At 35.8% G+C, this 25,121-nt stretch overlaps 1 protein-coding gene across 1 annotated transcript in view; it reads left to right on the forward strand.

Moving 5' to 3' along the window:
• Nucleotides 1-25,121, forward strand: part of MTTP (microsomal triglyceride transfer protein) — a 65,977-nt gene that overhangs the window by 15,614 nt on the left and 25,242 nt on the right. The window contains exons 4-12 of the mRNA XM_033178181.1: nt 2,335-2,522; nt 3,834-3,977; nt 9,989-10,096; nt 11,565-11,681; nt 11,977-12,116; nt 15,364-15,514; nt 17,685-17,842; nt 21,166-21,334; nt 22,206-22,313. Of these exons, the coding sequence (XP_033034072.1) occupies nt 2,335-2,522; nt 3,834-3,977; nt 9,989-10,096; nt 11,565-11,681; nt 11,977-12,116; nt 15,364-15,514; nt 17,685-17,842; nt 21,166-21,334; nt 22,206-22,313 (1,283 nt within the window). The remainder of the gene's footprint in view (nt 1-2,334; nt 2,523-3,833; nt 3,978-9,988; nt 10,097-11,564; nt 11,682-11,976; nt 12,117-15,363; nt 15,515-17,684; nt 17,843-21,165; nt 21,335-22,205; nt 22,314-25,121) is intronic.

Genomic DNA, 25,121 nt, shown 5'->3' on the forward strand with positions numbered 1-25,121 from the left:
CCTTTCCACAGAGGTTTTTCTCTCAGCACCTCCATTCCCTTTCCTGCTTCAGTTTTCTTCATGAGCACTTCTAACATACTATATAACTTGCTTATGTACTCATTCTTTTTAATTGCCCTTCTCCATCGCATTTAAATGTAAACTCCACGAGGGTAGAAACTTTGTCTCCTGACCGGGTGCGGTGGCTCACACCTGTAATCCCAGCACTTTGGGAGGGTGAAGTGGGCAGATTGCTTGAGCTCAGGAGTTCAAGACCAGCCTGGTCAACAAGGCAAAACCCTATCTCTACAAAATATAAAAATTAACTGGACTTAGTGGCATGAGTCTGTGGTCCCAACTACTCAGAAGACTGAGATGGGAGAATCACTTGAGCCTGGAGATAAAGGTTGCAGTGAGCCGAGATCACACAACTGCACTCCAGCCTGGGTGACAGAGTGAGACCCTGTCTCGAAAAAAAAAAAAAAAAAGTAAAGAAAACAAGAAGAAACTTTCTCTGCCTTTCTCTGCTTGTTAACTGGTATAGTCCCAGAGCCTTAAAAAGTACTTACTGTTCAACAGGTACTCACTATATTCTAGTTGAATGAATGAATAAATTTCTAGCTCACTACCTAGGAATGGAAAAGAATGCAACCTAAAGTTTTAGAGATATATAGTATAGGTAAGAGCATAATCTTTACAGACAGACAGCCTGGATTAAAATCATGTCTCCAGCCAGATGTGCATCTATAATCCCAGCACTTTGGGAGGCCCAGATGGGTGGATTACCTGAGGTCAGGAGTTTGAGACCAGCCTGGCTAACATTGTGAAACCCCATCTCTACTAAAAATACAAAAATTAGCTGGGTATGGTGGCACATGCCTTGTAACTTGTAATCCCAGCTACCCAGGAGGCTAGGCTGAGGCAGGAGAATTGCTTGAGCCCAGTAGGTGGAGGTTGCAGTGAACCGAAATCGTGCCACTGGACTCCAATCTGGCTGACAGAGCAAGACTCTGTCTCAAAAAAAAAAAAAAGAAAAAAGAAAAAAAAATCATATCTCTATGATGAATGACCTTAGGTAAATTATATTGTTTCTGTGTCCCCTCAGTCTCTTCATCTATAAAATGAGACTAATAATAGTGCCTACCTCATTAGATTTTTGTGAGGATTAAATAAGTTAATACACATAACATGCAGATGATGGATTTTTGACCACTATTTCCTCTGGGCAAGTATGTGCTGTAATAGATAGAGGAGACAGTGAACAGATTGTTACTGTGTACATGGATAGGGCCTTTTCAGAAATTTTCTTAATTTTTTGGCATTGCAAAGTAGTTTTTGTTATCACCTTTCTCGACTGCTTTGCTTTGGTCTAGACACCCCAAACCCCTTTCCTGTACCTCTCCCCATATGTATATTTCCTGAGAGAAAAAATGATTATGGTTGCCTATTATAGTAAACCGGGCAATGAAACCCCATTAGCATTGAGGAATAAGGTAAACTGAAGTCTTTTTTAACTATCTCCTGAGAGCCATAGATAGAAAATATACAAAAGAAAAAAACTTTATGTGACTATACATTTTAAATCATCTCTGGGAAAAGACTTGCTCCTTGACATTTCTTTTGGCTAGATAAACTGAATTGGATACTGTGTGAACTCATTGATATATCAGTTTTCTTGGATCACAGTACAGATTTGTATACTATTTGATCTTTTTAAATTAAGCCATGCCAAATTTAAGCCTATACTAAGATTTCATATAGTAAGACATTATTTTATTAGGGCACAGCTAATTTAAAGTTACATATGTGCAACCCTGAAATGTACCTTTGTACTAAAAGTTTGCTAATTACATTAATAGAGTAAATTTGTACTGAAGAGATGTTTCTTAAATATCAAAAATATCCAAATTAAAGAACTTCCTTCTAACCGCTAAAATTACTTTGGAATTGATCTGCTTGCATTTAAATAATATGTTAATTACAAATGGCTCATATTACATTTATAAACCAATTCTTGGTGAGTCATCTACTTGAAATCATATTCATATAATTAAGAGAAATACAATGGCATTTAAACAAAAAAACAAAATATCTATAGTTCAACCATGGCACTATCTGATAATTGATTAGGAATACAAACTAAAGTTCTCTGAAATGGGAGCTTCTTTGTTTGTTTTTGTTTGTTTATGTATATTTTACAAGTCAAAGATTTCAGCAGACGAAGTAGAACCATGTTTCAATCAGTGAATATTTACCGAGCTTCCTGAGCCCCACTGTGGTAGAGAGATGCACTGATGGTGAGACAGCATGATCCCTTACAATGAAAACTTGATTTGTGTCATTATCTTTATACAGGTCACACAACTGGTCTCTCATTAAATAATGACCGGCTGTACAAGCTCACGTACTCTACTGAAGTTCTTCTTGATCGGGGCAAAGGAAAACTGCAAGACAGCGTGGGCTACCGCATTTCCTCCAACGTGGATGTGGCCTTATTGTGGAGGAATCCTGATGGTGATGATGACCAACTGATCCAAATCACGGTGGGCATTTTCTACCAGATAAATGCAAAGATTAGATGTCAGAAGTTTTTGAGAAGTCTACCATTTGACAGCACTTGTTTTGGGTTCTTGATTATACATCCATTTAGTTTGTTATCTATCTCCAACATAAGCAATTCTACGTATTTAAAGGTTTTGCTGATGAAAAGTGAACTGATCTTTCCAAATTGTTGAAACAGACAACAGAAGGTATATACTGGTAAACAACCAGAGTATGGTGTTCAATTCTATAGATCACGTTAACAGGGACATTATGCTAGAGTCTTTTCAAAATGTTCTCGGAGAGAAGGGTCAATAATCCATTTTGTATGGAAAACGATTTAGACCACTCTAACTCAAGAGGAGATCAGTTAGGAGGTTCCTGCATTCCTTGATACAACAGGTAGAATTACTGAAGAAAGAGTAAACCTAGTCTGTGTTCTTCCTGAGGAAGGAACCAAGTACTCCCCCAAATAACAGTGTTTGGTCGGTTAAAATGGTTTAGATGTATGTGTTGAAGAGGGAGGCCAAATTAGATGGTCTCTGGGGACTTTTCCAATGGTAATATGTGGTGATTCCCTTATTTCCTTCTCAAGAACCTAAAGATAATAGATTCCTTGAGTAAAGTCAGTTATTATTCTGCATCTGGTGTGAAACAGGCACACAGGACAAAGTATTTGGAACAAGTAGTATTTGGAACAAAGTATTTGGAACAAGTAGTTGCTGGTGTCCTTTATAATGAGGTGGCATAGCAATACATTTACAAGTGATATTTGCTTCTTTGGATGTCTCTAATTGCTGTTGTGTTTTCCAAGTTGGATCAAAGCATCATCATCCATCTCTCCGAGCCATTTCTCAATATAACAGTAAACTATTCTCCAGAAAACATTATATTCCTCCTTATTCAGTAATTCGGCTTTATTTTTATTTATACAGATGAGGTAGAAGGGGACGGGGGTCCTTTTCAACAAGTGGTAAAGAAAGTGAAGTGATCAGGCAGACAGAAACCACACAAAACAAATGAAGAGTGGCAATGATAGGAAAGAATCACATTCAAGTCACAGTTATTTTAAGCCTAAAGTCACAGAGTTCTTTAAGTATTGCTATTTTTGCCTTATTAAAAAACCTAGTTTTTAAATACCTTCTCCATTCTTTTAAAGTGAGTGGCAAGGTCCTGTAAATCATGAACTGAAAAATGACAGAAGAAATTGTGGCCAACTCTGTCTGTTTCTTTACTATTTTATTTGCAGAGAGACTCTGATGAAGACAGACATAGAAAGTTTTTTTTAAACAGGTTTCTTTCTGTTACTCCAGATGAAGGATGTAAATGTTGAAAATGTGAATCAGCAGAGAGGAGAGAAGAGCATCTTCAAAGGAAAAAGTCCACCTAAAATCATGGGAAAGGAAAACTTGGAAGCTCTGCAAAGACCTATGCTCCTTCATCTAATCCATGGAAAGGTAAAGGGGCATTTAGGTTCCACATCTTCTCCAACTTCATATTTTTCTTCCCTTCAGCAGATATTATTTTGAGGTAATCACATTATAACTACTTTTATGGTAAATGGAATTTCTTCAAGAACTAAAGAACAGAGGTTGTAAATTAAATGTTTCCAAACTAAATCAATGCCCCGAGTTCCCTTACATTTACTAGCCAGTTTGTTTCCTATTTTTCTGAAAATCTTTATAGTAGAATCAAGTATTTATTTATTGATGAAAGGCGTTATTAAAAGGTAATTTTCTTATCAATTATAAAGGATTACAAACATAATGTAACAAAGGAAGTCATCAAAGCATGATTGGATAAATTCAGGAAAGGAGACAAATTATGAGACTGAAATGATCCAACTTAGATTAGTAATATTGATTTGTTATGAGATTATCAATATTTGGCTAAAGTACAAGGTTAAAGCTTTTAAAAGGGTGTGAGAAGTCTAAAGTAGAGTTTTTTAAAGCCTTTAGAAATTATTTTAAAACTATGACATAGAAAAGCATTTTGTATATTAAAATAATGATTGAATGCTTTATAATATCTATTTGAAATTCTATTTTAAAAATTCTGTAAGTGTGCATTACTTATGGCTTGAGTCTAGTCACTTAAAATGGTCTTAATAAATTTGGAATTGAGAAACAATTGTGATCAGTTAATTATTAGGCATTACATATGTGTGTTTATGAAAATTACAGATAGTGTGCTGACATACATAAAAATGTGTCTAAAGATGAGAGCTCAGTTTTAGGAACAAAAGCAGGAAAACAGAAAGGGAACATTAGAGTTATAACTCCATACATCTCTAAAATTTCACTTTCTAAATTCAAAATAAAGATAAACTGATCTTTATATACTGATAAAGTAATACTTTATTTATTTTCAACTAAAGTATTTGAAAACAAATACTTTGGACATTTCATATATGTATATTGCTAATCATGATGCACATTTTTGTATGAAGTTCTAAAAAGGAGCTCACAAGAAGAAATCTTATATTTTCACCTCTCCTACAACCAAATATGAATCACTATCTTTAAGAATGCTTTCTCTTCCTTCTCCACTTGTCAAAATACTTCCCATGTTTGTGACTGCTCACATGCCATTTCTGTCATAAAGTTCACACCCTTCCAGTCAGCTGGAAATAACCATCACTCTTTAGAATACTCTTAGCACTTTGCAGCTCACTCATGACCCTTATGACTTTCTTTTGGTCATTCGTGTTCATTGCTAGATTATGGATCTTGGATAGAAAAAAATCCAATTCCTCTTTGTATTTCAGCCTCTCCCCTCACATCCATGCCCTTCTACTCCCTCCTTCCCCAAAGCACCCAGAATCATGCCTTGCACTGCATATTTTTATGAAGCTTTCTCCAACATCTTTCCAAACCCCTGGGCCTATTTCTATCAAAGCATTTGTCACAGTGTATTGTCATTCTCTTTTTATGTCTTGGCTCTCCACATTCAGAGTAAGTTTCTCATGGGCAGAGTTGTATCTTTGTCTATTCAGCACCTTGCTCATAGGGAGGACTGAATATAGATGCTTCTAAAATAAAGGATAAACAAATAAGATTATATGGGGCTCAACTGAATTGAACTTTGATAAAGGTTTTACTTATTGTTTACTTAATAATAGCTAAGACGAACTAAGCACTTACTGTGTACTAGGTGCTGACTAAAGGCATTACACGAATTGTCTCTTTTATTCTTCTAATGGCCCTGAGCAGTAAGGGCTGCCTTATCAACCTCTTGTGATAGTTGAGGAACCAAAGTTAAGAAAAGTTAAGAAATGATCGAGACCATCCTGGCTAACACGGTGAAACTCCGTCTCTACTAAAAATACAAAAAAACTAGCCGGGTGAGGTGGCGGGCGCCTGTAGTCCCAGCTACTCGGGAGGCTGAGGCAGGAGAATGGCGTAAACCCGGGAGGCGGAGCTTGCAGTGAGCTGAGATCCGGCCACTACACTCCAGTCCGGGCGACAGAGCGAGACTCCGCCTCAAAAAAAAAAAAAAAAAAAAGAAAAGTTAAGAAATTTGCCTATGGTCATACAACTGGCAGGCAGTGGAGTTGGGATTTGAAATAGGGTCTATGCTCAAACTTCTATGTCTACTGTCTTCCAGCTGGAAAGTATTTGGAGAAATGCCTGCTTCTTTGGTTGACTTGTAGTATTCCTTATTTACATCATGAGATCAGTTGACCTATTTGATTTTCTTATGGCTCAACTTTGTTAACAACATGAAATATTGTTATTTTCTTTTCTGAGCTTCCAGTGTGGCAAGACACTTGAGTTCATAGATATTATTTGCATTTATAATCTTAATGACAACCAATCATTTTATAGCTCCTTTGGTAGCAGCTGAGTACAAAGTCTTCTGCTACACACATGAAAGGACTCAGTACCCTCACCGTTCAAAGGCTAGGATGGAACTGCCACATCATTATTTTAGTAACGCAATGGGCCAATTCTAGAGGAGCTATGATTTGCGATGATTTACTGTAACCACAGGTTAAAGTACATCATCGTATCTTTCAAATATATAATAAAGTATTGGAAAAAACTTAACAATGAAGACTAAGAAGCCAACAGGAAGTTTTGGCCATATCACTATCAGAAAGATCATTACTTAAATTATCATTTCAGTGTACTATGAGAGAAATTATGGACAGGCAGAGTAAACTGCAGATGGGCTACTTTCTTAGAGAGCATTTTCTACCATAGGCTCAAATTAAGTTGTGCTCCCTGAAGTTTCTGTGGTTTCAAGGATGCTTATCAGCATGTAACTTTTGTCCTTCCAGACCTCCCCCTCTCTCCCTTTCCCATATGAGGGTCTCATGTTTACATTTTAAAAGAGAGTCCATTAAAATACTTAGATACATATTCATTGCACATCTTTTTTCTATGCCCACTCATCTTCCCTACATAAGTGGGCATGACTCTAGTTTTGTCTACAAACCATCAAGTTGAAAACGTGACAGTAATCTGATTAAGTTGATTAACGCTGATGAGTGAAAGATGCCTCAAGTTATACTATGGATTCTTTTTTTGGCCTGAAAGGCTAATCCAATTAACTGGATAATTACCAGATTTCCATTTCTGGTTTTGGCTTTGTGTTGATTAAACTAACCACGTGGCTGCTGAGTTGGACCTTTATTTTGTATTGTTTCCAGGCATTGATTTGCTCTCTAAATCAGCATGGCTCTTGTACACACACTGAACTGCCACAAGAAATGTGACACCTTGAAAGTCCTTCTGAAATTTGTTATATATTCCTTTACTTGTTTGCTCTCCAATGTGTCATTTCCTAGCTGTGCTCTGTCTTAGATAGATATCAAATATAAAATTACTAATCTTTATTTGCTGGGATTCTTTTTATTATTTTGATTGTTTGGCCACTTAATGGAATTTAGTCTCCTCTTATTTTTAAAAGATATGTAAAGGAAGGTGTGGAGAAAGGCATCGTCTTCCTAAGAATAAAACAATATGAATGATGACTACCTATTTCAAGAGGAAATTGGCCCCTCATATTTGGCTGGAAGAGGCACTGCACCGCCTTCCCAGCCATTTTACCCAGTCTCCCTCTAGGTGTGGTTTCCTTGGATTAAAGACTTCGTTTGTAACCAGGTCGTACCTGCTGCTGCTCTTTGGAAGCTCTGAGTACTGTGAATTTAGATAAGAGCCCTGTGCTGTTGGATGTTCAGAACTAATTTCAATGCTGAATGAAGTAATCAACTTTATGGCCTGAGTATAATAAAACTTACTCAGTTCCTGTTGTGAAATAATAAATTTACAATTATTGCTGTGATGGCCATGTGGCTTGAACTGCAAAATTCTGACTTCATACTATTATTTTTTAAATGATTACAAGGCAGCTCAATTCTAACAGTTTTGACATTTAGCTGGTATGGATATCAGTACTATCTTCACTTTGGATCTCATCAGTCTGCACTAAAGAAAAAGAATTTAGGCCCTAGAAGTAGCAGTCATATAAAATAAAAAGAGATGTGTTCATTTTTCTAGTTCTGGGGAAGCAATAAAAACTAATAGAAAGGATGAAAAAAACTTTTTTCTTTGTGTCTCACAGTTTATATCTATCATTCAGCCTGCCAGAAGGGAAAAAAAGGCTCTAACACCATTTTCTAAGGGATCCAGAGGTCAAGATCAAAACTTGGTCCATAGCAGTAGGTCAGTAACAGACAAGCACTTAATCTTATGCATAGTCCAAAGATTAAATCCAAGAACTTGGTTTCCTTACCTTCTAGGTAAAACTTTAAAAATAGTTCGGGTACATTTTGTAGCCTGGAAGGAAAGTGACACAGTAGTGACAATGCTGGTATTTTTCCCACTTAGGAGATCTTGCTTTCTAAAGTGTTTATGGTTCATACCAAAAAGACATGGGCCATATAGACATGTGTGTATTGCCACTGAGTGAACACTTTCTGACTATTTTGGGGTAATCTAGTTATGAACTTCTAATAGTCATGATATCTGGAGATACACTTCCAAATATTTGAAAAGGAAATTACATTGTGATTATTAAAGGAAGGAGATACAGTTTACAAAATAGAACTTCAGAAACTCAGGCTTGGGTCTGAGATATTGCCAGTGATTTGTTTGAGAATATGATACTGTGAATTTTCAGACACTGAGGTCATTATTCCAGTTTCTTTCTAAGTTGGACAAACACTATTCCAACACTTATAGGTTAGTCCAGTCTAATGACTAAAACTGATTGCCAGATAAAGTACCTAGTAAATCCATCACTAGGCAGAGTATATGTAGGAAGTAAAAATAGAGATTTGAGACACTTGTTTGGATAATTCAAGAAAAATATTCTCTTCTTCTAAGGCACAAGAGAGTCTTTATGTAGGCTAAATTACTGAGCTTGGTATTATTTGGATTCATTGCATAGTTATTGAGCTTTATGTTTTACTTTAGAAGCTATGGTTGGTTTTAAAGAGTACTAGGAAGGCATTCAGGATATTTCTGGTAGAAATACTCAGCTGTAATTATCATAGACCTTGGGAATTTTTACAGGGAACACATATCTATCCTCCTTTTCTAAATTGTGTGATGTGTATCAAGTCTACAGGATGAAAACCAACAAGCTGCTTTCCATTAAATTCGCTTTGTACTTTTATCCTTGTTTCTTAAACATTAAATTATCAAAATGGCAAAAGACAGTTATCATCTCTGTGCCTATAGATATCAAAGATGATAAAACAAAGCTAAGTGGCTTACTATTCCTGCCAAATCATAGTCACCCTCCTCATTTCAACCTCCTTTCTCTGCCTTCTGATGGGAACCTCAAAGCAGTGCCCTTCTGATGGGAACCTATGCAGCAGTAGCAATCTCAACCTCAAATTTCCCAGCCTTCTGTATGTGTGTATATATATGTGTGTATAAATAGGTATACATTTACCCAACACCAACATAAATGCTCTGGAGGGTGAAGAACATTGCCCCTGTGAAATGTTGACCATGGGTATTATGGCCACGCCTGGGGCCTTGAGATAGCCCATAGAGGCTGTGCCATCTCAGGAATCTCAAAGGTAGTGATTGCCATTTTCGGCCAAGAACTTTTTTATTTGCTGTTATTTTAAACTTTAGTTATTTTTTGTTTCAAGTACCGTTACAGGTAGAGAACATGCTGACATGTTCAAACAGAATGTTCATTTCTCTTCCCTTGGGCCACCCTTGTTTTCATGAGGCTCCCAGCTTATATCAGTGCTCTTGCCCAATGCTGTGCCCATCATGCAAGAGCCTTCATTATCAATCTCTCCCTAAACTTCATATTTTGATGGTCTCAGAGATTTTAAATAGCTTCTTTTCACAAAAAGGAAATTCCAGATTTGGAGTGTCAGATCTCTTTCTCCCAGGATTAATACAGGTAAGTGTCTGACCTTGCCTGACACTTATTTAACTAAATCTGATAAATGATGCATTTTTGCTTCATTTGTGTTCTGTTCCCCTCTCCCCACCAGGTCAAAGAGTTCTACTCATATCAAAATGAGCCAGTGGCCATCGAAAATATCAAAAGAGGCCTGGCTAGCCTATTTCAGACACAGTTAAGCTCTGGAACCACCAATGAGGTACTAACAAATATTATTAAGGATTCAGCATCTCAATAAGTTTGTAAGGATTTCTACTTATACAATTTCAGTAGAAGAGTTACTACTAAGGTAATGCTCAGAAAAGGCGAGTTGTATAGTGAAGTCTTGTTTACCTAGAGAATTAGAATTATTTATACTAAAGGAACGTAGTGGGGATCATTCCAGTGGTTCCCAGACGTCACTGTGCACCACTGTACCATGGAGGGGCTTGTTACAAATATAGATTCCCTATATTCATCCCAGAGATTCTGATTCAGTAGATCAGGGAGGACCTAAATATCTGTTTTTTGTTTGTTTGTTTTTTGAGATGGAGTCTCACTCTGTGGCCCAGGCTGGAGTGCAATGGTGCAATCTTGGCTCACTGCAACCTCTGCCTCCCAGGTTCAAGTGATTCTCCTGCCTCAACTTCCCAAGCAGCTGGGATTACAGGCATGCACCACCATGCCCAGCTTGTATTTTTAGTAGAGACGGGGTTTCACCATGTTGGCCAGGCTGATCTTGAACTCCTGACCTCAGATGATCTGCCCGCCTTGGCCTCCCAAAGTGCTGGGATTACAGGCATGAGCCACCACGCTTGGCCAAATATCTGTATTTTAACAGTCTTTGTGGATTATTTGGATGCATTGTCAAGGTGGGGAACCACTCATCTGTACCAATACTGTTCATTTTGCAAAAGAAGAAACTAGAGAAGTTAGGTGGAGCTTCCAGTATCATACCTGGAGTCAAGACTGGAGTCCAAGTTTCTTAGACTGAATTCAACCAGCCCATGAGTGAGTGAAAAATCTGATGGTAGGATTGGACCAAAAAAATGTTGGTTAGCTTGCTAGAAAAGAGACCTCTGCTTCTGTGATGCTGGCAGAGGCCCCAGGAGAAAGCTCAGAGAAGCTAGACAGAATCTGTACTGGGATACATTTGCCTAAATTCAAACTAATGATGTGTAACTAATGATGATTTGAGTTAGTCCCACAGGATTTTAAGAATTTCTCATCATATTCAGCTAGTTGAAGTTACACACACACACACATCACACACACACACACCACACACACACACACCACACACACACACACCCCCCCCCCCACATGCACAGAGAATCTAGATACAGCATTAACAATCAACTCCCTTGCCACAGAATTACCCATTTATCAGAAGTTTCAATTGTTACCAGGCCATTTGTCTAATTCTGATTGGATTTAGAGAGAAGTAGGAAATCCAACATTATTCCTGAAAAAAATGAGAAGGCGCTAGTAAGACTCAACCAAAGAGAATGGGAAGGAATCAGCAAGCTACCAGAAACCTTGTTCCTGTCTTTGTATCTTATCATCCTGGGGGAGAAAAAAAAGTCCCCTGTGGCATATTAGAGACCTCAGTTTTCAAGCCACTTCTCATTAGAACTCAATTGGCCCACAAGGAATCTCAAACATTATGCCCTTGCCTTTCTTTTTAGGTAGATATCTCTGGAAATTGTAAAGTGACCTACCAGGCTCATCAAGGCAAAGTGATCAAAATTAAGGCCTTGGATTCATGCAAAATAGCGAGGTCTGGATTTACAACCCCAAATCAGGTATGATAGATATCACTTTCTTTGAGGCATTCAAATAATTACATTTTGTAGAGATTAATTTAATGTAATAGAAAAATAAAGTAGAATTTTGAAACATTTATAATTTTTACTTTAGGCTGTAAATTCATATATATGAAATGAATAGGCCCATTTCAATAAGTTGTAGGTGTTAATAATGAGGGATGGGTGTAATGAGGAAGTTGTTTTGTAGACCGAAAGACACTTTGCTATTTGACTTGATTCGATAATTTAAAAGATGATTACTTGTTATAAAGATGGCTATTTATTTATTTAGGTCTTGGGTGTCAGTTCAAAAGCTACATCTGTCACCACCTATGAGATAGAAGACAGCTTTGTTATAGCTGTGCTTGCTGAAGAAACACATGCTTTCGGACTGAATTTCCTACAAACCATTACAGGGAAAATAGTATCAAAGTAAGATAATGCTAAAATTTTTATTTTCTTTGCTATTCTTTGTTATATTATTATACTTGATTTGTAAATAGATCTGTGTGTGTGTGTGTGTGTGTGTGTGTGTAGTCATGCGTTGCTTAACAATGGGAATAAGTTCTGAGAAATGCATTGTTAGGCCATTTCATCATTGTGCAAACATCATAGAGTATACATACACAAACCTAGATGGCATAGCCTACACCACATTATATGGTATAGCCTATTGTTCCTAGGCTACAAACCTGTATAGCATATTGCTGTACTGCATACTGTAGACAATTAAACACAATGGTAAGTTTTTACGTTTCTAAACATAGAAAAAGTCAGTAAAAAAATGCAGTATAAAAGATAGTATGCAGGTGTACCTTTATTCATAAAAGGTACATAAATGAAATTTGCAGGGCTGAAAGTTGCTCTGGATAAATCACCAAATGAGCACTGAGTGAATATCATAGACTAGGACATCACTGTACACTACTGTAGACTTTATAAACACTGTACACTTATGCTACACTGAATTTCTAAAAAACCTTTTCCCTCTATCATAAATTAACCTTAGCTTACTGTAACATTTTTACTTTAAAAATTTTTTAATTTTTGTTAACTTTTGAGCTGCTCTGTAATAACACAGTTTAAAACACTTTGTACAGATGTACAAAAATATTTTTTCTTTAAATCTTTATTCTATAAGCTTTTTTCTTTTTTTTTTTTTTTGAGGCAGAGTCTCACTCTGTCACCGGGGCTGGAGTGCAGTGGCTGGATCTCAGCTCACTGCAAGCTCCGCCTCCCGGGTTTACGCCATTCTCCTGCCTCAGCCTCCCGAGTAGCTGGGACTACAGGCGCCCGCCACTTCGCCCGGCTAGTTTTTGTATTTTTAGTAGAGACGGGGTTTCACCATGTTAGCCAGGATGGTCTCGATCTCCTGACCTCGTGATCCGCCCGTCTCGGCCTCCCAAAGTGCTGGGATTACAGGCTTGAGCCACCGCACCCGGCCGCTTTTTTCTATTTTTAAATTTTTTATTTTTATTTTTTACTTTAAAAAATTTCTGGTTAAAAACTGAAGACATAAACATATATATTAGCCTAGGTCTACACAAGGTCAGGATCATCAATATCACTGTCTTCCTCCAGTGGAAGTCACCTACAACCTCCAAATCTTGTGTCACTGAAAGGTCTTCAGGTGCAATAACATACGTGGAGCTGTCACCTCTTCTGATAACAATGCCTTCTTCTGGAATACCTCCTGAAGAATCTGCCTGAGGCTGTCTTATAGTTAATTTTTTAAATAAGTAGAATGAGTACACTCTAAAATAATAATAAAAGGTATGGTATAATAAATACAGAAATCACTAATAGTCATTTGTCATCATTATCAAATATGTATTGTATATAACTGCATGTGCTATACTTTTATATAACAGTAGCACAGTAGTGTGTTTCCACCAGCACTGGCAGAAATATATGAGTAATGCTTTGCACTATGATGATAGGACAGCTATGATGTCACTAGGCAAGAGGAATGTTTCAGCTTCATAATCTTGTGGGACCACCTTCGTACATGGGTCCATCATTGACCAAAATGTCCTTACACAGCACATGACTGTATTTATTGTGCTTCCTCATTTCAACTGTGAGCTCCTTGAAAGTAGTAATTATATCTTGTTCATCTTTATTTTTTACATCGTCTACAACAATTCATGGTACATGGTAAATAACCATGTTTTAAATAAAATTGTATTAAAAATCAATTATTTATTGAACAGATTTTAAGTTTTAAAAAGACAAACTACTTGATTCATTCTAGTTCATTTTCTAATTTCTCTGTCAAATGTTTTATATGTTAAGGTTAAAAAATGGTAGCATTTGTAATTTTTCTCTTTAAGAGTTTTAAAATAAATATTGTTGTTAAATCATAAAAAGTTCCATAGTAAAGGGATGTGACAAAATTTTTGATATGACTTATGCAACTTAAATATTTAGGCCAGTTTTTCAACTGAAGACCATTTCTCTGGACAGAATTGTTCTACCAGGATTAAGAATTAGAATTTTAAATCTTAGAGTTTCTGTTATTTTCAGATTTTAATTCAGAAAACAATGTTTTCTAGCAGTGAATGTATTATACCTTATGCCATTGCTTCTCAAAAAATTTCTCTGGAGTAGCTCTAATGTTAGTACCAAATAGATACAAAATATTAGTAATAATGCCTCATTACAATGCTTGAAATTTTATGGAAGCCTCATCTGGAGTAGAATTTTGCTTTCTACTTCATATACTACCAGTATATCTATAATGTTTTCTTATATTTTCATATAAAATCATTATTTTAAGTTACTTATCAGGCCTATGAGATTTCCATTGCTATGTAACAAACAACTCCAGATTTAGTGGTATAAAATGCAACAATCACTGTACTGTTCTCTGTCATAATTTATAGGCTTGCCTTAGACTTGGTCGGCATCTATGTAGTTGCAGACAGTCTGCAACTAAAAGTTGTTCCCCCATGTATCTGGTGCATGGGCTGGAAAGACTCAAACAACTGAGGCTCCTCGTGCAACTATCTTTTATTTCCCTGGGGCCTCTCAGCATGGCAGCTTCATGTCAGACTTCTTATGTAGTAGCTCGAGGCTCCGAAGCACATGTACTGATAGTGTGCCAGAGAAAAGCTGAATCCTCTTTTAAGACATAGCTGTAGAGATCACATAGCGTTACTTTCACTCCCCTCTATTAGTTGAGGCAGTCGCAGAGTCCTACCCGGGTTCAAGGAGAGGGATGTAGACCCTACTTTTTGAGACAGACAGGTTCTGGAAGAACGTGTCAGACAAAAATATAGTTGAGACTATTTTTGGAAAATAAGCTTTTCTAGCTGTCTTGGTTAATAAGTAGCACATGGTTTTATTGACAGTATCATTTTCAGAAAGCTGGGCTAAATTCAAAAGAGCTGACATCGCATATCTTATACATCATCCAGGCAATTTTTCTTCCCTGTATACTGTTGACATAATATTTTGAAAATCCAAACTTAAATTTTCAAATCTTTTCATACAATTGTTGCTCCAGAAAGACTTCATAATGAGCTTTCAGTTACCTCTGGAGATATCACAGTTTGAAAGACATGGCTATATACAACTTGAATAAATTACTATCTTGTTTGCCAAAAGAGTGGCAATTAATATCTTGTTCACTCAAAAGAATGATTATAATATAGCATTTCCCTTTGGTATTATGCAGGCAGAAATTAGAGCTGAAGACAACCGAGGCAGGCCCAAGACTGATGTCTGGAAAGCAGGCTGCAACCATAATCAAAGCAGTTGATTCAAAGTACACGGCCATTCCCATTGTGGGGCAGGTCTTCCAGAGCCAGTGTAAAGGATGTCCTTCTGTAAGTGCAGACAAATGTGGGAATAATCATGACATCAGACTCTGTTTTCCTTTTGTCTCCAGTGAAAACATCAGCTCATTTAATGAAGAAAGTTTCTGAAGAACTACCAGCTACCACAGAGTTGTGATGACAGCAGTCACAATATGCACCTGACATGGTGCATGACACACCAATAATTAACAACTAGTTACCATTCATTCCTCTCAAAAAGTGTTATAACTCAAGGGCAGCTTTTAATAAGTCATCTAGAATTCAGGGAGGATAGAGGGCTTAATGAAGTCAGGGGGAAGCATATGGTATCAAGAATGTGGACATGGGCTGAACCCTGAAATTTCTGTCACATAATAGTGATTTGTCCACAGGTGACATACTTTACTGGCCTCAGTGTTCTGAGTATTGCTGCAAGGACTGAAAAAGGATACCAGGATCTTTGCCTAAATTAGGAAACATTTATTTACCCCAGTTTCCCCTAAAATTACTCTCAGAAATGGGATATCTCATCCCCAGGGCAAAGTGTAGATTATCTTGTAACATTTTTAATACAACAAAGAAAATTTTCTTTTTATTGCATGAATCAATTATGATATACAGTCAGAGAAATGACTTACCATCCAGCATTTCCTTATCTGTAATCTTTTATCAGAAGAACAAACCATTGGCTTCATGCTCTGTGTGTAACTACAGGGAGATGCTCTTTCCTTCAATACTACTGGTGTTTGTTCAGAAAAGTGAAATCATCAAGATGTAATACCATAATTTGCTTAAAGTACAAAACAGTAATTGCTTATTAGTTTCTGAAATTGAGTTAGAGGAAAAACAAAACATTTTAAGACACAAAATCATCATCTTCAAATGTCGTTTCTTCTTTTACTTGTTTTTTTTTTTCATATGTCATTTAATGTTCTAATGTAATTTTCTAATGTATGAGATGGAAATTAGGAAGGTGGCTAATAAAACTAATCTTTTCTTATGCTCTGCACTATTAATTTTTGTCCCATAGATATTAAACATTATGAGCCATCTAAGATTTTTGATAATTATTTCCTAATTATTAGAGAAAATGATTTATTTATGTCATTGAGGAATTTGCTTTTCCAAATTTGGAATTTCAAATTCTAAATTTGCTTTTGTAAATTCTGTTGCAGCTCTTTAAAGAAAAACAAAAACACCTGAATTCATATTGATGTTCTCTGCCTTCAGAAATGACCCAGTAAATCTTTAGCTAAGTGCAGCTGGAATTTCACTTGGAATATCTTCTTAAGATTAGATAGCTAAAAGGGACTTGAAAAAGAGAAAAAAAAAGGATCCATGGCTTATTAGAAGTAATGAATAATTTAAAAACTGACAGCAAGTTATTACTATAGAGTTAGAGAGTCAGAAGTCACTGATAGGATTTCATAAAACTGGGGGGAAAGTAGTAAAGTATGAAAAATAAGTTATTTAGTTAGTTTCAAAGCCAAGAGATGCCATTAATTAGAACTATTTATTAGGTTGTTGCAAAAGTAATTGTGATCTTTGCGTTTACTTTTGCAACAACCTAATACTAGTTTCAAAACCGCAACAGAGTAACTTAGTGTGTGTGAGAATTACCTTTGTCTAAATTCTACTCTAAAAAACATAGACATAAGAAATGAATAATTCAGACCTTAGCAATAGCAAAACATTGAATTTCATACAAATAATACAATAAAGAGACAGAATGGGGAGCTCACCAAAAAACTGATTTTCGGTGAAGTGCAGGTAAATTAGAAACCTGATACAATTCTTCAGCAGTTCTATTATTTTATCACTGAAATATTTTGCTGTTAATTAAAATTCTGCACAATTTAAATTACACTATGGTAGTCAAAGCCTGGTCTCAGATACAATTCCCTTGGTGTAGCCATGAAATGACCTGTATACCCAGAAACCAGTTAATTATTGTCCTAGGCTCTTCAAGCTAAATAGGAATAGACAAAAACAGTCCTCCTACAGAGGAATGGTACACAGAATGAATGGAAGTCCCAGGGGTGTGATAGGGGCAGATAACTATCAGGTATATTGAGGTAAGGTACAAAAAGCTGCTTTTGCTTCAGACACAAGGGGCATTTTATTCCTGGGAGAACACCCTTTGTAAATGTGGATGTTCACAGTTGTGAGTGGGGTATGAGCCTACAGCTATGTTTTGCAGATCTTGGAGCACTGGCAATCCATCAGGAAATACCTGCAGCCTGACAGCCTCTCCAAGGCCGAGGCTGTCAGAAACTTCCTGGCTTTTGTTCAGCACCTCAGGAATGCAAAGAAAGAAGAGATCCTTCAAATCCTAAAGATGGAAAGCAAGGAAGTATTGTAAGTTCCCCAACCTTTGTGTGGGGTTGTCTGTCAGAAACATTTCTGGATTGTTGGTTTTTTTGAAGCAAGAAAGACCCCTTTTAAACCAACTGCCCCACCTCCAAAACAATTATTTTGTTGTACTACATTTTCATTGGACAGTAATTCCACAGTTCTGTAATTTAATGGTCACTTGACCAGAAATACAATAGCAGATTTTTAGCAGGGACTTGGAATAAATATGTTGTTGTGTTTATGAGTTTAAATTGGGACTAGATTGGTACATAGATAAGTGAAGGCAGGGATTCGTCGTGACACCGTGGGGCATGTGCTTCCTCGCTGTTTTTGAAATTGTGTTCCTCGTGCTGTTGACACCTGAACAAATTTGAGTTGATTTAAAAAAAAACAACAAGAAAGGTTTGACTTGTTCAGTTGAAAATGTGATTTCACTAAAGAACCAGTTGAAACTATGTTTTATGTAGAAAACTGAGAACTGAGGCAAATGGTGAAAAGAATCTGGAGAGAATAAATCCATACATTATTTAATATTTGGTGAAAATATGATTCATTTTACATGTGTAATAAACAGAGTTGACTTAATTCTTTCCCCAAAACATTGCATCTATTTCTAAATACAATGTATTTTTAGTCTATAATACAGAATTTGTTTATATATACAAATTGAGCTTATGATACCAATTATCTTAATTGATGATATAGAACAAGTCTCAATTAATTTGACAGTGAAAAACAGTCATTAACATAATCAAAAGTGGAAATTAGCCAAGTTACACACACACACACAGCAGTAGCAGTCACTGAGTTCAAAGGACTGAATTCCCCAACAGGAGGACAATTGTAGCTTTTTTCTGAATAGTCTGTTTATGTTCACTTGCATTTATTTACTTGCCTTAAGGATATTAAAAAATTGATAAGAATTCCAAATGACTAATCAAAGTTGGTTATTCTCTTCAAAAAGAAATATTTAAATCAGAAATTGAAAAATAATCAAAATCATAAATTCTTAGGCTCTGTTTCAATTACAGCATGTTAAAATATATTGGTAGAAGGACTTGTCTTAACATTACTTTTTGTATTTTTAAGATTCTTTAAAAATTTTACCACTCTCAAAGTACATTGTCTTAACATTAAAGACAGAAATTACTGAGAATAAAAGTGGAATCATTAGGTATTAATTGAGAATAGAGATTACACTACCTTAGCATTATCTGTATCCTAAAAATCTTAAGGCAGCAATAATTTGGAGGACTGCATGACGTATTTTCTAAATCAGATTATTTATACAATATTGAACCATATAACATGCAACACACATGTAGTGTAGTGTAATAGAAAGGACACTAAGATGAACTAAAATCAGAAAATCTAGTTTAAATTCTAACCTCCAGTAACGGTATATCCTTTAAGGAAGTCTTTTTTTGTTTGTTTGTTTTTTGTTTTTTTGAGACCCTGTTTTGCTCTTGTTGCCCACGCTAGAGTGCAATGGTGCAATCTCAGCTCACCACAACCTTCACCTTCAGGGTTTAAGCAATTCTCCTGCCTCAGCCTCCGGAGTAGCTGGGATTACAGGCATGTGCCACCACCAGCTAATTTTGTATTTTTAGTGGAGATGGGGTTTTTCCATGTTGGTCAAGCTGGTCTCAAACTCCCGACCTCAGCTGATCCACCCGCCTCGGCCTTCCAAAGTGCTGGGATTACATATGTGAGCCACCGCACCTGGCCAAGGAAGTCTTTTATATTTAGCTTCTCGGAGCCTCACTTTCAACATCTGTAAAATAAGGATAATAATTCTTTCTATTTATTATAGGATAGCGAGAGGCAGGGTGGTGGAATGTAACATTTCCCAAAGAGCCTATATGTTGTATCCTGTAATTTGCAGAAAGTTAACAGGTATGCAAAAAGGAAAAGATTCTGTGAGCAACTGAGTTTGTAAAACTGGATGAAACCATGTCAATTTCTCTCTGTTGCAGAATTTTATAGTATCTTTAATCAGATAATATTCTGGTAAGTTTTCAATATTTTCTAAAATACATGACCTTGAAAATCCCTTTTCTTAAAGCATTTTGTAGGACTAGTGTTAACATGAAAAACACTTTGAGAAACATCAATGTAATTAAGAAACCATGGACTCCAGAGTCAGAAAAACTTAGGTTTCAATTCCAGCAATCCCATTTACCAGCTTTGTGACCTTGAACAAATGACTAGGTATATCTGCGTCTGTTTCCTAGCATGTACAGGAGAATATTAATATTATACTGACAGGAATGTTCAGTGGATTAAATGAGGTGGTAGTATTAATAACAGCTAATATTTATCAATCACTTACTATATGTCAAGCACTCTTCTGAATGTTTTACAGAGATAACATAATTTAATCCTCCCAACAATCCTGTGGTAAATACTACTTTAACTTCATTTTACAGATGAAGAACTTAAAGAGAGGTTGGACACATAAAATTTTTAGCACAGAGCTTGCGCAATATAAACTCAATAAGTATTATGTCTTCTAGTTATCTAACCTTAATTCACTAGGTTTTTGTTAGGATCAAAATAGTACAAGTATATCATTTTTTAAAAGTATAAACTACTAAGCACGTGTCACATTGTCTGGTGTGTTTAAATAGATGTAGTATGTAATATTTACATACATGTGTTCATTAATATGACAACTACTTTTAGAAGTTTTACCGTCCCAGGCTCAAAAAAACAAAGATTTTTGATGACTAGAATATGTAACTAGAGTTTTTCTGTAGGAGTTCTATTCTGCTCACACATATTCATTGTGATTAAACATAGAGCTATACCATGTTTTTTTTTTTAATTTTTAAAAAGAGCAAAACCTTCTTCCTTGGATATAAGGTTAAAGGATTTTCCATCAAATAATACTGCTTTAGTTCAAGTAGGCACTTCTGAAATGTGTGTATTTGTAAAGCTAATTAAAGAAAGAGAATAAATTTGGGGACCCATAGCTTTTATGTATTACTATATAGGAAAGAATTTGAACTTAATTTCTAATTGTATTTATATAATTTTATTTACAAATCTCCAAATTATACTTAGCTTAGGTTAATATAGTAAAATTAGTTTGTATATTCTGAGTATACACTGTTTGAGTGAGAGAGGGGGCGTTAAAGGAGAAAATTAAAATTAAATGGGGAGGGGTCTTTTTGAGAAAGTCCTAATCATTTCTTCATTGGTTCAAATTTTAAAAAATCACTTCTTGAGAAAACTCAAGCCAATAGAGACTCTGTGAATGGTAGAGATTTTTAAGCATTCCTTCCCCTAAACGTTGATATCCATGATTATGCCTTTTTTTATAGACCTCAGCTGGTGGATGCTGTCACCTCTGCTCAGACCTCAGACTCATTAGAAGCCATTTTGGACTTTTTGGATTTCAAAAGTGACAGTAGCATTATCCTCCAGGAGAGGTTTCTCTATGCCTGTGGATTTGCTTCTCATCCCGATGAAGAACTCCTGAGAGCCCTCATTGTAAGTCAAATAGAAAATAAAGACCCTCAGCTCCTGTAAAACTTCTTAAGAATATTAACAGTAATTAAAAGTTCCTTAGATCAGAATGAAGGCTATCAACTAGAGACTTCTGAGTATTCATATTCAAATTGGGGTATTTTCTATCCACTAATTATTAACTGTATAATAAATTATTTCACTTAGTGCCTTATTCGCAATTTCACTAAATAGTATAAACTATATGGAAATTTAAAGATTGTGTTCACCTATCATGTTAAATAGCACAGGACACAATTTCAGAGGGGGGAAGTCTGGGTTATGCTTCAGTAATCAATTTTACAAGATTTGTTTCGACTTCAAAAATTCTCGTGATACTTAATATACCTACATTGAAGAGATACAATTCTTCTGCTGTTAAAGATTTATATTGAAAACGAAAGCTAGACTTCTCTTGTGTCCAAGAATGTTTTCTTTTTAATTGCACTTGTTTACCTATGATCTAGTGGAATAGTTCATAATCTTTATGGAAAATGTACCCATTGAGAATCTGATAAAAGTGATGAAGCCCCTTTTTACTCATACATAAAATTTTATAACCCCTCCCCCACTTTTATTTTTTGTTCATTGACCCAATGAATCCAATCCATAAACCTCCAGGGTTAAGAATTCCCTATACCGCAGGTTAAAAATCCCTGAAAAGGGGATTAACTCTTCAATTCAAAGCTACATAGCAAATGTGTAAGTGTCTCAAAAGCAAAATTCTGAGTTTGCAATCTAGAAACGTAAAAATACTTTCCCAGGGATGTATTGGTTACCGATTTTTTAACTAAAAGTGTTCCTTGGAAATATTTAAATGTCTTGGTAACCTATTTTATCCCTGTTTGGTTAATAGAGTAAGTTCAAAGGTTCTATTGGGAGCAGTGACATCAGAGAAACTGTTATGATCATCATTGGGACACTTGTCAGAAAGTTGTGTCAGAATGAAGGCTGCAAACTCAAAGTAAGTGCAAATCCAATCTCATGTATTACATCATTCTACACCATCATCCTATTTGATACTCACCATGCTGCCTACTATTGGCACTACTAATTCTCTTTACTCTATTCTACTTACCTTATTTGCATAGCAATTTTTGCCATCTAACATACATTACAATTCATTCACTTACTATGTTTATTGTATATTTCCATTTCATTAGAATGTAAGTTCCATGAAGAAATGGAACTCGGTTTTTTTCAACACCAATTGCTCACCAGTTCCTGGTACATGGATAATATTTAATAAAGACTTGGTCAAAAGTGAAAGTATGATAACCTCCCTACCCATATACTTTATTGAGTACCCACTACGTATTCAGTTTTAAATGGTGTGTATGATATACTTCTTGTTTTCAGAGAAATATTAGACTCTAAGGCTATCTCCTAGAGCAGAACTTTGTCTATAGTAAGTGTGATTTTCAGTTTTAAGTTTTGATAGTAGGAATTTAGTTACTTCTAATCACAGAGAACTTTATATTTTATTTTCAATTTCATTTGCCTAAAACTTTTCTACTTGCCTGAGTGGACTATCAATTTTCACATCTTTCTTACTAAAAAGCAAAAAGCAAAAACACTTTTTAAGTATAACTAAATATGGAAAACCAAAATAGATTAATGTCTAACACACCCCGTCTTTCTATAATGCAAATAAAGATGCTAAATATATAAAAAATAAGTCTCTTTTCTGTCCACATTATACAGACAGTGTTCCATCCGCATTTTTTCTACCTCAGACAGCACTATGTATCATTTTGCTTACTAAGTGCTTGCTATTAAAAATAGTAGGGAAAATGTTCTTGAAACCAAATAGTCCCAAAAGAGGCAAGCTAAAACTAGAATATACATTAAGTATGAAAAAGATCACTGAAAACCAGTAGTACTGAAAAGGTTTGAGTATTAACTTATTAAGTTCTGGCAGAAATTAATTTTATTATTTTTATATTAGGGAAGCATGACTTCTTATATTTTTCAATTTCTGTAATTATTTGAGTAGCCGATTTACTTCAGCTATTTGTATATTAAATATCTTGGCTAAAGATAAAACCTACATATCGAAAGATCTATTCAGCAGTATTTAATGAGCATCTACTCTGTGCTAGGCATGATGCTAATCCTCAAATATAAACATACGTAAAATATTCTACCATCCTCAAAGAACTCCTAGTCTGTTTATCAAATATAAACAAATAAATAATATTGAAATAAAGTACTCAGACAATACAGAAGATGCAGCAGTGTTTTCTGTTTGAGTGTGTTAGAGAAGTTTCCACCAAAATAACAATTTTTAAACTTAGTCTAGAAGAGGTTTTTAAGTGAAGAGGTCAAAGTATGGAATGAAAGATGTTCTAGGAGACATACAACAATGTATGAAAAGGCTCAAAGTCAAAATGGGCCTGGTATGCTTGGGAACAGTGAGAAATTCTGTGGGGTTGGAACATAAAATATGTATGTTTCTGGGAGCAGATAAGTGAGAGTGGAGACATAGGAAAGATGAGAATAGAGATGGAAGGTGAGCTGGATCTTCATTAATAACAAACTAAGGAGTCTGGCCTTCATTCTACAGAAAGAAGAGACCAGTGAAGTCTTTAGGCAGATGAATGACATACTCAGATTTTTTATTAAGAAAGAAGCAAGATGTTGTGTGGACTGATTGTTTACTGGATTAGAGTTACTGAGATCTGACTGGAAGCATTTGCAATAACCTAGGCAAGAATTAGTAAAGGTCTGAATTAATGTAGGGGCAGGGGGCTGAGAGGAGATAGATTCAAGGACCATTTTATTTAGTGACTGATAAGATGTGGGGAATGAGAAAGATGTAAGAATCCAGGTGACTCTAAAGCTTTCAGTTGAGGATACCAGGTGTATGGTGATGCCAACCACTTAAGTAAGGTTTATACAGCCTAGTTTGGGGGTGGGAGGAGAGTAGAGCTATTAGTTTGTTTTGGCCATGTTAAGTTCGAAATCCTTTGGGTCACCAGGTTCAGTTGTCCAACAGACAGGTGTCCATATTCACCTGCGGCTCAGGAGAGAAGTTAGGGTCAGAAATAGAGAGAGGCTGAAACCTTGAAAGAGACTGGGGTTACCTAGGAAAGTCATGTAGCATAAGGAAACAGAGCAAACGATCAAATTTAAAGTTCTTCTGATAATGGACAGCTTGGTTCTCATCACATCTTTAAAATTACCTTGAAGGTAGCTGCAGACCATCTACTATCATTGGCATTCAGTTTTGTTCATGTTTCTGAGCAAACGTTTTTTTTTCATCTTTGAGGATGATGAGATTTGGCCGTAGTGAATTTAGTACCGAACAACTGTAATAAAGGTGCAATTTTTCTTTTGAATTTTCTGCTGTGGAACACTCATTTATCTTTTGCCCAAATCAAAGATATATGAAAGGAAGGAAAGAAAATGATGTCTTGTATTAAATAAGCACAAATTTAATGTAGCTACTGGGCACACTATATGCATACTGTATAAAAGGTATCTGCCATCCTATGTAGTTCTATAGCCTTTCAGAACTTACTAGCATAAAAGCTACTGTCCTATGACAGTCTGAATGGTGGCTAGACAAGTGCACAACCAGTACTATGCCACATGTTTCTTTTTTATGTTTGTCTTTTGCTTATGTTTTGACCTCCCTGCATCCTAATTGCTTATTTTCACTGAATTTGTACTTGAAAAAATTTAAACCTACAGAAAAGTTGTAAGAATAGTACAATTCCACAAACACCTGGGTATCTTTCATCTAGATTCATCAGTTGTTAAGATATTC

The sequence above is a fragment of the Trachypithecus francoisi genome, unplaced genomic scaffold (assembly GCF_009764315.1).
Source record: "Trachypithecus francoisi isolate TF-2019V2 unplaced genomic scaffold, Tfra_2.0 Contig01566, whole genome shotgun sequence".
Lineage (NCBI taxonomy): Eukaryota > Metazoa > Chordata > Mammalia > Primates > Cercopithecidae > Trachypithecus > Trachypithecus francoisi.